We start from the raw sequence: 12,861 nt of genomic DNA on the forward strand, positions 1-12,861 counted from the left end.
CTGTAATGAGGTACTGACAGTTTCATGTGCGACATTTTGTACAAGGCATTGCACAAGTGACAAAGCCAGGTCAGGACTTAATTTTGATTTCTGTGCTCAAGAACCCTGTGCTGTCACTTCGGTGTGCACAAGCCCCTTTCGTTAGCAGAAGGATACTACCCAGTGAATTTATACAGATGGTATTCTTTGCTAACTTAGGGAAAAGCACAAAAAGTGAAAAATGGATTACTTTATACTGCATCTACTCTCAGATCTGTGACCAAATGAGATTAAATTGAGCTATTATGCCCCGAAAACCTCAAATCCTCAGCTTAAATTAGGCACCACAACGCTGATATGATCAAAGTATCCCTGCAGGCTAGTGTGCTCCTTTCATACCCTCCTTCCCATGGTTTGGTGTAACCATAGAGTGCCAGGATATCCTAGCCTGGCAAAAACTGTTACTGAGAGACATATATGGTTTTCAAACAGGTGACGAACTTGGGGCTGAGGTGGATCTCAGGCAGCTTGTAGACAATGGCTAGTAATAATTATAGTTGTCTGATTTGGACATCGTGATAGCGATAGTCTCTCTCAAAACACAGAAACTGAGAGAGGAAGAGGAGGGAAATATGGAATGCTCCCAATTGCTAAACCATGGTTTGATGATCGGTTCTACGACATCTGAACTGAGCTATAAAATTTAGTAGACTGGTGTTTGAATTCTTAATAGGAGACAAAACATCAAAGGAAAGTACTCACTTGGAGGCTTCTAGCTATGACTTAAGTGGAATAGTCCTTGAAGTCAATATGAATATCACTTCCCCTGAGTTTAATGCAAGCATAGCAGCACCTGTTTAAGAAGCTCTGCAATGCCTGCACTGCATGGTGGGCCTGCATGTAGAATTTTATGATTTTTTCGTAAGAGCACTTTGTTTTAAACATAATTGAAAATAACCTCTTTCAGGTTCTTCTGTATTCAGGTTGAATGTTTTCAGGTTTGCTTTAAAACCTAATATTAACAGAATTTGGTTTCATTGCATCTTATGCTCTTCTGAGAGTGTCCTTCCTATAACTTTGAAATGCATGATGCGGTATATGCGACTTCACAAAAATCCAATTAGTCATGTTGTGCCAGTCTTGATCAGAATACCTTGTAGATCTTCTGGCAGTGCAAGTATAATTGAATCAATGTGCATCTTTAACTTTTCCATAGTGCCAGGCTTCACAGGCAATTTTTCTCCATCAACCTGTAACCACAGAAAGTGCAATGTTAAAAATTATGGTAATTTTGAAGGACCCATGAAGATTCAGTTTTTCTGAATGTGATCAGCATTGAAGAGTTTGGAAAATCCCCCATGTTGCTAAACAGGCATGTTAATCCTAGTTCAAACAGTTGAATAGAGACAAACTGACTCATGTGGCATCGAGGTTGACAGGACATCTGTACATTCAGGACTCATGAAAGCTGAGCTGAGCATGCAGTCTGACTTAGAACCTTCTGAGACAAATTCTCTCTTTGGGTGTTCCTGGCCCTCATCTACCTCAGTATCTGCGAGGGATACATTCCTGCCCCCCCCCCCCGCCGTAGGTGCTAAAATCTTAGATAAAAGAGAACCCTATACTTATTGTGGTGCCAAGCACTCCTGTCACTTCCTTTGCAGCCTGTTACAGAATGCTAGAAGAGGAATATGAGAAGCAGTCAGCCAGAAGAGTGGACACAGCCAGAATGCTAACAGGAAGCAGGAAGCTTTCTGCTAGTTTTTCTTAGTCTTTTAGAAGCCAGAAGCTTCTGCAAAGGAGCAGACAGGAAAACTTGGCAAACTTGGGGTGAGTCAGTGGGTGCAAGAGCTCCCAGGTAACACAGCTGGGTGGTGCCATGGCCCGCCTCAAGCCTTGCCGCTCCAAAGTTCCTCATTGCTCCAAAGGCCGCCTGCTACTTCTGCCTTCCTAAGGCCTTCTGGAGGCCTTCTGAGGGCCAGAGAGGTCGCCTGTGGCCTCTCCAGCCTTCAGAATGCTTTCTAATTTGTTTATCCACAGGTTTCAACATCTGTGGGGGTTCCAGGAACGGAACCCCTGCAGATACCAAGACAGGTCTATACCAGAAGTAATTGTGGTGATGTCATCATATAACCACAATTACTCTAGTCAGGGAAGCATTTCCAGACATACTCCAAGGCAGCAAAGGGGCCAGGACCACCACTGGCTTGGTGCCATAGTAAAGGAAGATAAACAGGTAATAGGTGCAGCAGGGTATGAAGATCAATTGATGGTATGGTATGAAGCAGGGTATGAAGATCATTGATAAATTAAAGATCAATAAGTCACCGGGCCCTGATGGCATCCACCCAAGGGTTATTAAGGAATTGAAGAATGAAGTTGCAGATCTCTTGACTAAGGTATGCAACTTGTCCCTCAAAACGGCCACGGTGCCAGAAGATTGGAGGATAGCAAATGTCATGCCTATTTTTAAAAAGGGAAAGAGGGGGGACCCGGGAAACTATAGGCCGGTCAGCCTAACATCCATACCGGGTAAGATGGTGGAATGCCTCATCAAAGATAGGATCTCAAAACACATAGACGAACAGGCCTTGCTGAGGGAGAGTCAGCATGGCTTCTGTAAGGGTAAGTCTCGCCTCACGAACCTTATAGAATTCTTTGAAAAGGTCAACAGGCATGTGGATGCGGGAGAACCCGTGGACATTATATATCTGGACTTTCAGAAGGCGTTTGACATGGTCCCTCACCAAAGGCTACTGAAAAAACTCCACAGTCAGGGAATTAGAGGACAGGTCCTCTCGTGGATTGAGAACTGGTTGGAGGCCAGGAAGCAGAGAGTGGGTGTCAATGGGCAATTTTCACAATGGAGAGAGGTGAAAAGCGGTGTGCCCCAAGGATCTGTCCTGGGACCGGTGCTTTTCAACCTCTTCATAAATGACCTGGAGACAGGGTTGAGCAGTGAAGTGGCTAAGTTTGCAGACGACACCAAACTTTTCCGAGTGCTGAAGACCAGAAGTGATTGTGAGGAGCTCCAGAAGGATCTCTCCAGACTGGCAGAATGGGCAGCAAAATGGCAGATGCGCTTCAATGTCAGTAAGTGTAAAGTCATGCAGATTGGGGCAAAAAATCAAAACTTTAGATATAGGCTGATGGGTTCTGAGCTGTCTGTGACAGATCAGGAGAGAGATCTTGGGGTGGTGGTGGACAGGTCGATGAAAGTGTCGACCCAATGTGCAGCGGCAGTGAAGAAGGCCAATTCTATGCTTGGGATCATTAGGAAGGGTATTGAGAACAAAACGGCTAGTATTATAATGCCGTTGTACAAATCGATGGTAAGGCCACACCTGGAGTATTGTGTCCAGTTCTGGTCGCCGCATCTCAAAAAAGACATAGTGGAAATGGAAAAGGTGCAAAAGAGAGCGACTAAGATGATTACGGGGCTGGGGCACCTTCCTTATGAGGAAAGGCTACGGCGTTTGGGCCTCTTCAGCCTAGAAAAGAGACGCTTGAGGGGGGACATGATTGAGACATACAAAATTATGCAGGGAATGGACAGAGTGGATAGGGAGATGCTCTTTACACTCTCACATAATACCAGAACCAGGGGACATCCACTAAAATTGAGTGTTGGGCGGGTTAGGACAGACAAAAGAAAATATTTCTTTACTCAGTGTGTGGTCGGTCTGTGGAACTCCTTGCCACAGGATGTGGTGCTGGCGTCTAGCCTAGACGCCTTTAAAAGGGGATTGGACAAGTTTCTGGAGGAAAAATCCATTATGGGGTACAAGCCATGATGTGTATGCGCAACCTCCTGATTTTAGGAATGGGTTAAGTCAGAATGCCAGATGTAGGGGAGGGCACCAGGATGAGGTCTCTTGTTATCTGGTGTGCTCCCTGGGGCATTTGGTGGGCCGCTGTGAGATACAGGAAGCTGGACTAGATGGGCCTATGGCCTGATCCAGTGGGGCTGTTCTTATGTTCTTATGTTCTTAAGAACCACAGATAAGTGAATCTGCAGATACAGGGAATACCTGTATTTATTTGCTAGTACTACACTGCTCAAAAAAGGCCAGTTCCTGTTCCCCTCCTCAGAAGAGTGCAACAGATGACTGTTTCTTTAGCTTCTCTGGGCTACAGATCTGCAGGCTCGCTGCCTGCAAAGCTTGTCCCAGATGGCTGAGAAGAAAGGCAATGCAGAATACAAGCATCCTATTGTTTTTCCTTCAAGATCATTAAAGTTGGGCAGACTGCTGACCAAGAAGAACAGCCTCCTTCCATTCCCACACTATCCCCAATCTGATCTACAATGTTTGACTATCAAATGCATCTTCAGTAATTGCACGGGACCACCAGGGGGAGCTACTAACATGCACCTTTCTCAAATTGCAGGATGGACAAAGAAATACTAACAGTGCAGTGATATTGTTGCCCAATACCTCTGTATACATGTCAGGCAAGCATGACCTGGACCAATCTTGTGGCATTTTGTCTGAACTGATGTCAAGGACGTATTATTCCACAGGTCTTTGGGAAACTGCAAACTCTAGCTATTCAAAGCAACCCCACCCCACCATCTGGCCAGTTTAGCAATAGTCTTGCATTGTGGGAAAATTCCATCTCCAGCCACACCTTGCTTGGTCAGCAGATTTGAATTTATAAATAAAGTCACAACCTGTGCATCTCCTGACATTGAAGTAAACAAAGTTATTAGTGAAAACAAAACAAGTGATTTCAACCTTGGCTTGTCTGAACAACGTCACTGTAAACGCAATCAAGAGTCAAAAGGTAATTGAGCTTCAAATATGCAAAAAAGGGTCTAAAATAGTTGCAGAGGGGGACCAGGAAGAAAAGCATAGACAACAGCATTAAGATGTAGAAGAATGAACCTATGATATGGACCATAAGACTGAGTCCTCATTGCCATAGTCCAGCCAAGCACTACTCTGTCCTCACACCCATATTCTGGGAGTATTAGCCCTCTGTTGCATTTTCCTAAGGTCTCTGTGGTTGCTATACAAGCATCCTAACTTTCTTCTGGCAAATAGAAGGAAAGTACTCATATGTGCAATAGTCACTGACTGGAGGAGCTATCCTAATCCCACGCTAGTCTGCTTCAGGAAAAGCAAATTAGTCAGGATCAGCTCCCCCTATAAGACAGAGGTTCAGATCCACAACAGAAGATCAATCCAGAAGTCTCCTGAACAGTTTCTACCTTTAATTAAAGAGATACTGTTGAGTCTCTACAGAGACTAACATACAGTACAGCAACTCTTTTATAGTTTAGTCTTGTTTTCCATACACTCACAGAATAATCCTAACCTGCGCTAGCACAGCCCTGCCACATGGTCTGCACTGTATCCAGCACAGGTTAGGAGGAGGCTAGAGGTCCACTTGAGATAAGGGGGCATTTTTCCCCTTATGCCAGGTAAAGGCCCAGCCTGCCCTGTAGGACTCCTTGGATCTGTGCCAGCTATTTAGCTAGTGCAAATCCAGGAAGCCCAGTATAATGCCACAAGGCCTGGGGTTAGGATACGTCGGAGGCCTGCTCTCCCGATCCTGTCCCCTCCTGCACCCGATCCTGCCCCCCCGTTCAGTCCTCCCCCTGTCCTGAAATGACCCCTCTCTGTGACCCAACCCCTACCTCTGTGCTGTTTGGCAGCATACTTACCTTGGTTGGCAGCTAGAAGTTGTTAAAAAATAAAAAGAAGCTCTGGGCAGCATTCTGAGCCTCAGAGAGGTTATGCATGGTGGTTCAAATTGAGGTTCTGGCTGCATCTGGGAGGTCAGCAGAGGGGCAATCTGGGGTTTCAGTATCCTCAGTGAGGCAAATCCAATGATAAAGAGGCTACACCTATACTTTACCGCACTTTCACAACACCCTCAGCTGGCGCAGCAGCCGCTGCACCAGCACAACACTAGAATAGAATTGCACTCTCAGAAAAGTTGCTATTTTTCCCCCATTCTGCATGGCTCTCAAAATAAGTCACTGTCCCTAAATAACTGCATTGAGGTACTCCTGCAGCAGTTATGTGAATACAAACTAAACTTCAATGAGCCAAACTAAATGGATTTGAGAAAGATCAAAGCACCTCTGCAAACACTTTTCAAGGCTGATTCAAATCCTGATGGCACATGATACTTAAATTCCTAGAATACTTAAAATGGACAGCACATGTAATAATGGTAATGACAATAGTATATGTTGAATACACAAAGGCTGCAATTCTATGAACACTTACTTAGAAGTAACCCCTACTACTGAATGGATCATTATTCTGAGTAAAAGTAGCAAAATAAAAAGCATGCAAAAGACTGCATTGATACTTACCAGTTTATCCTTTAATTTTAAGACTAGATCCACAGTTTCTACTTCAGTGTGTTTCTGACTCCAGAAAATCAAGTCCTATGAAAATGACAAACATACATTCACAATACTTTTCATTTAAGGTAAGCCACTAAAATGTTGCACTATTGTAGCTTCCTGAAATATCTTAGATGCCTGCTTAAGTGCATCTAAACAAGCAAGCACATTTCACAAAAAAGTTACAGATGATAGAGTTTTCAAGCACACAAGATGACCAATCATTACTGGATGGACCTTAGAAACAATATATATAAAGCATCCCTGTATATGCATGGGTGCACATTAGAGAGATACAGTTTTTCCTCTCCAGTGCCCTTATACCAATAGTATGCTCCTCTGCAGGGTCTCCTGGAGTATTGGAGCAAGTTTTGGGGAGTGCAGGGAGAGGACTACAGTAGGAAGGTAGTAACTAATAAGCCTTAATGAGTACACAGAAGACTATGAATGGCCTTTTGGATCCATGCAATTTATTACTAGCATGTCCTCATCACCTCTATCTAATAAAAATATTGTGCTTGTTAGAACAGTTCTTTGCCAAGCAAGTTAAAAATCCAGCGTAAGGACAAATTGTGCTTTGTACTTTAAAATGCACAGAGAGGACAAGGAATAAAATGCTTAATGCAAAGTAACTTTTCTGACCTCATCACACAGTGCTTCTAAATGCAGTGCCTCCAGCTTCTGTGTCATTTCTTTCCTCCGTGTCCTGAACCAACCGTCAAAGTTAGGAGATGTCAAAAACCGTCTTTAAGACAAATAGAAAATTAGTTTCATTAGTGGAACAAAGTGACACTCTGGGGAGGGGCTGCAGCTTAGCAGAAAAGCACCTGCTTTGCGTGCAGAAGGTCCCATGTTTAATCGCTAGTATAATCAGGTAGGACAGAGAAAAATTCCTATCGGAAACCCTGGCAAGTCACTACCAGTCAGAGAAGAAAACACTGAGCTAGATGAACCAATTATCTTACTAAGTAGAAGGCAGCTTCCCATTTTTCTAACCAACCCTTGAGAAATCCTCTGCCTTCTAAACCAAACACATTTAAAAATTAAACATGACCAGTTCCTAGATACCAGGAGAACTGTCCAAGACATGAAGGGGTGAAATCATGTGGCGAATATTGGAATACAGGTGCAACCTATTTATCCACGGATTTTTTATCCACGGATTTGTCTCTAGGAGAATGGGGTGGGGGAACTGAGAGTCACACACACCGGTACCTCCTTTGCCCTGCCTGGCTTCTTGATCGGTTTCCAGGCAGCCCAAAACACTGCAGAAAGGCTTCTACTCACCCAGGCAGGGAAATAGCCCTGGAGCCATGGAAGAGATTCCCCTAGTGAAGGAACAGTAAGACTCCTGGAGCCCCTGAGTCAGCTGAGGCTGAAGAGGTGAAGGAGGGGGCAGAAAACCTCTGTAGCCAGAGCACGTGCAGCGCTCTCGCTCTCTCACACACACAGGGGCAGGTGTGGTAGCAACAGAGGGGATTGCTTTAAAAAACCCTGGGAGTGTTTGCCGATTCCCCCCCCCAAAAAAAAATAAAAAAAATAGCCCAGCAAGGAAGCCTTCCCAGCAAGCAAAGAATGAGATTTAGGCTACAATCCTCTCCACACTTTCCAGGGAGTAAGAAGGAAATTCCCACTTTACTTCTGAGTAGAAACACATAGGACTGGACTCTTAAAGCTCAGCATCCCACCTGTGAAAGAAGCAGGACAACTGGCAAAGGGAGGGTTTTTTTTAATTGCGCAGAGTCACGGAACGGAACTAACGTGGATAAATAGGCTCCACCTGTATATGCAACAGGGATCAAATGTGTATACCTGTGGGCTGGGCAGAAATGGGTTAACTATGAAAAATAAAGATGCCAATTTGGTTATATCCAAAGTTAAAAGGGATCCTTCTGGCAGGGGAAAAATGGAGTGATTTACACTAACGGGGTAAAGCCAGCATGAGTCTCATGTGCTCTGGGATATCTGGGCAGAGATAAGGTTTTTCAGGCGAATGGAAACTTGTTAAATGGCTGCTGATGAGAGATGTACACAGAAGCAGCAGTTTAAAATGTCTCAGCATGTTGGCAACCTTCAGTCTCAGAAGACTATGGTATTGTGCTCTGAATGGTGGTTCTGGAACAGCATCTAGTGTGGCTGAAAAAGCCAATTTGGGAGTGACAATCCTTTCCACACTGAGAGCAACTGTAGTATGTCTGTAGCATACAGTACTGAATTTAGACCTACGTTTAAACTCCAGGTAAACTACAGATTCATTGGGTTTCCTTCACAAAAACACAAGCTCTATGTCTAAACTTTGAAGTAGAAAGAGTAATAATCTACCTGACATGGACTATGAATGCAATGAGTTGGCAGTTATAAAGTATTACAGGCAGCATAAAGTACTGTCCCATTATTAAGCTATTTCACTTCCTCTAGGACAGCAGTTCCCAAAGTCCTACTTGGGACCACGGTGAGTACTGGCAGGGAGAAGACCCCGACGGTGCCACAGTGAAAACCAAAAGTGGGCTCCAATCATTGCCCAGAACTATTTGGAGTAGCACATAGGCATGCAGAGGGGGCTGCAAGCCTCCTGGACTCTCCTGAGGGCCAGGAGGGTCCCTGGTAATATCCCTGGTTACATCTGGTAACATGTAACATCCCTGGTCCCTTAACATCCCTGGTAAGTTAAAAAAGGTAAGTTAAAAAACCCTTGCCTCCAGCAGCACTGCAACCCATTTCAGGGCCACTCCCCTTAAAGGGGAATGGCCCTCTTCCAGTTCCCCTGGTGGGTTGTGACTCGCCAGTTTGGGAACCACTGCTCTAAGAATGCCAAGTACTGTACAGAGCACAGAAATGATGACAAGTCCTTTTTACAGGGCTTTGGAACTGGTATTAAACAAACAAGATAAGGGACAAGAAAGTACAGGTATGAAAATAGGACAGGAGTAATTTACACTCCAATATTAATAAGATGTATTTAGCAGCATTCACTTGTGCTTTGTGTAGGTTTAATTGCGGCCTACACCTACATAGGGAACAAATGAATGCTAATTCCACTCACAGTATCAAAACATTCTAGACACATTGCAATGAGAAGTTCTCTTGAGCAAGCCTCTTTGAAGAAGATTTGTGCAAGAGCACTACATTCCTGTGCAGTTCTAATTCATTTTAAATTAGGCTTCTGCATGAGAACTTCCCACTGGATGGTACTCTTTCAGCTAGTAAAGTAAACTTCTGTACAACTTATGGAAGAACTGTGACTATGAATTGTGAGAAAGTATGGTGTGCATCCCCTTTGCCATGTTGAAATAAAGTGGTTAATCCTGAAAGTGTTATCACACAATACTGTTTCTGTTGCAACAAACTAACATGGCTACCGCACTGAAAGCGTATTTTTCAAGCTGATAAAAAATGGTAATTAAAACCCCAATTCATTTTTATAATGCTCTCTGAACATGAAAAGAAGCTATGAATTCTTGAATGCTAAAGGGGCAACTGTAAAGTCATTTTGTATAACCAATCATGTTAGCAGGGAAGGTCTTTCTGCCTCAAAAATAAGTTTTTTCCCTTTAATATATCAGATTTAGTTGTAACTCAGGGAGCAATTATTTAAAATACAAACAATGTTACCTGTATAGTCCTATCCAGTCTCCCTTCAATCTAGAAGTAAGTTGTGGCCCTGTTTTCTCCAGCGTTTTCATAAATTCCTCTTGGTTGAATGTTTTCAACTGTGGTGGACTCTACAAGGAAAATAAAGCTGTAAGCAGCCTGGCTACAAACTCTTTCGTAAACCAGTTTTCATGTCATGAAGATCTTCATACCTTCCAAGGTGATATGCTTTTCTGCAGAGGCATCAAGCTTGCCACATATCGTTCCTGAAAAACAAGAAAAACAAACAAAAACCCTAAATAAAAACATAAATACATAAAACCCCAAATACATTGCTTGTATTTGACACATCATCATTATTTGGTTCAAAGTACTTGAAATATTGACTCAAAGAGCAGTTTAGAAAAATAGGGTAAACTGTTGTGGTGGCATTTTGATAATAAAATACTACACTAGACCTAAATGAATATAAATTCAAGGAGCTCTCAAGTTCAAATGAATATACTGCAATCCTGAAGGCATATACAATCAATTATGGCTTATAATCAGTTTTTTTTTCTGATGATAGTCCCTGACGGTTCATGGACTGCTGCTTCAAAGAGCTCATAACCTCCCAAAAAGATCTGTGTGCATGTGCTACTTTAGAACGTAATGTGAAAAGGGTCCTACATCTAATCACATCCTGAACACAGACCCCCAGAAGGAGAATATCATCTACACAAATGATACACTCCATCCCTGAAGTGTATATAAATTGGAACAATATGAGAGTATCTACGCTCCAGGTGACTGGAGTTCGAGTTGCAAAAACATGTGTTTTTGTTGACTCATGTATACTCATGTCAGGCATGTCAATGACTCTGGCACTGACTCAAGTCTGAGGTCACTGACTCGGAAATGAGCCCCCAAGTACACAGACACAGGTCTGTCTGTGTCTGGGTGTGCTGGCTTACTTTTTTCGCAGTGTAAAAGACCCCATGGGGGCCATCATTCAGACCGGGCAAGTAGAAGGGAAGTTCCAGCCAGGAGGCAGGGAAGGGTTAATGTTTTGGTTTTGCATCAAGCAGGAGGCGGGGCGGGGAGGCGGGAGCGGAGTCTCTTGTTCATCTCTGAAAGAACTGATGATCAAAAACGTGTACCAAAAAGACTCGGGACTCAAGTTTTTTACAGTCCCCAAAACGCTCTGGGCAACTTGAAAAGTCCGCCTGTTAGGACCCAATTTTGAGTTGAGTTAAAGGGGATGGAGACTCTTGATTCAAGCTGCGGTGGATATGCCTATCTCTGATACTCTCCTATATTGTTTCAGTACTGCCCAAATGCATCCTTACTTGCCTCATCATATTTGAAATCTTTCTGTCAGGTTGCAATAGCCTTTGGCTACTGCACTCAATAAATCCAACTACTGGGCAGGAGCTCTGGTCTAGAGGGTAGAGCCTCCATTTGCCTGAAGATAACATCCACAAGGTCGCCAGTTCGAGGCCACCAGCACTGTGTGACCTTGAAGCAGCTGACAAGCTGAGCCGAGTTATTCCATCTGCTCTGAGCGTGGGAGGATGGAGGCCAGAATGTGAAACCAGATCAGAAAGAAACATCTGAATGTTGTGGTTCTTGAAAGATAGAACCTTCTTTCAATTGTAAAAATCCCTACGGGGATTTAAATAGCCTGCCTATGTAAACCACCTTGAATAAACTCTTGAATAAAGACCAAGAAAGGCGGTATATAAATACCTGTATTATTATTATTTATTATTACTGATTAAAACTAGAATGAAAATGTAAAAAAATAATAAAATAAAAGAGTAGCAGTAAGAACTATCTTTAGTTTTGTTTTTTTTAAAGGTTCATGGAAAGAAATTCACTGCAATTCACTAGTAAGCATTTTAAGGCAAAGGCTCAAGGTCAAGTTGTACAAAAATCAGACACCTGGGGCTATACAGCAAATTCCTCAATTAAGACAAAACACAATACATTTTTTTTCCTTTCAGCACTTCCTGGAGCTATCCTGAACAAGCACAGAAGCCAAGAAAAATGCTCCATTATAATGCATACTGCATCACTGGTCAGCAAACAGAGGCCTGTGGACCAAATTCACCTGTTGAAGCAACAACATCTGAGTCACTAATTAATCATGCCCTGCCCAGGTGCCTGATTGTGTCACTACTTCTTATCATTCTTCCTCTTTTTCCTCTAGGGCTGAGTGAGGAGGGAACTAGAGAAAATGCATGTGCTTATTATCTGCTGCAGTGCTTGCTGAGAGTACTGTTGGTGGGGGAGACTGGGAAAGGACAAAAAAAATACAAGGTTAAAAGCAGCAAGCAGTGAAAGCCAAAATGAATTTGACCTGGTATTTGATTTCGTATTGAGAATTGGTTGGAGAACAAATTCTATTTAGTTGCTCACCTTGCTAGTCTGAACTACTAGAAATATATTTCTTCTTCACCAGAAAAGTTACTAATATTTATATTTTTACAAGCATCCCCCCCCCCCACATTTGACAGGTTAGGGATGTGGTGAAAAGCAGAAATAGTTGAAAAACAGAACCTGGTCTTTTTTTATTTTACTAATATTGCCTCCAATGCACTTCCATTGCCTCCAATGCACTAGCAAATTGCAAATGCCTTTTTTATTTTGAAAATTCCTGCAGTCACCCAAAGATTTCTGCAAATGGACTCTCATTAACACCTTCAGGAATGGGAATAGACTCTGAGCTAAAGTTGGCACATGTTCGCTCACTTGCTCTCTCTCACACTCACACCCCAGAACAGTTTGAATCACCATGTCATACGCAAATCAACATGGGGGAGCACAATTTTAGCCTTTAGAACAACAGATAGAGGTTGAAAGAGCAAAGCAGGCATTGAATGAATGACTTCCAGGTATAACTGAAACATGTTGAAAGAGTGGAACGTCGAAAAACGAACTGTCAGAAA

At 43.0% G+C, this 12,861-nt stretch overlaps 1 protein-coding gene across 2 annotated transcripts in view; it reads right to left on the reverse strand.

Moving 5' to 3' along the window:
• Positions 1-405: 405 nt before the first annotated feature.
• Positions 406-12,861, reverse strand: part of DENND6A (DENN domain containing 6A) — a 47,809-nt gene continuing 35,353 nt past the window's right edge. For both annotated transcript variants that reach the window (XM_066616616.1, XM_066616615.1), the window contains 5 exons: positions 10,144-10,197; positions 9,953-10,062; positions 6,983-7,085; positions 6,308-6,382; positions 406-1,229 (listed from right to left, as the gene is read on the reverse strand). In XM_066616616.1, the coding sequence (XP_066472713.1) occupies positions 1,104-1,229; positions 6,308-6,382; positions 6,983-7,085; positions 9,953-10,062; positions 10,144-10,197 (468 nt within the window). In that variant the 3' untranslated portion in view covers positions 406-1,103. The remainder of the gene's footprint in view (positions 1,230-6,307; positions 6,383-6,982; positions 7,086-9,952; positions 10,063-10,143; positions 10,198-12,861) is intronic.

The sequence above is a fragment of the Tiliqua scincoides genome, chromosome 2, assembly GCF_035046505.1.
Source record: "Tiliqua scincoides isolate rTilSci1 chromosome 2, rTilSci1.hap2, whole genome shotgun sequence".
NCBI lineage: Eukaryota > Metazoa > Chordata > Lepidosauria > Squamata > Scincidae > Tiliqua > Tiliqua scincoides.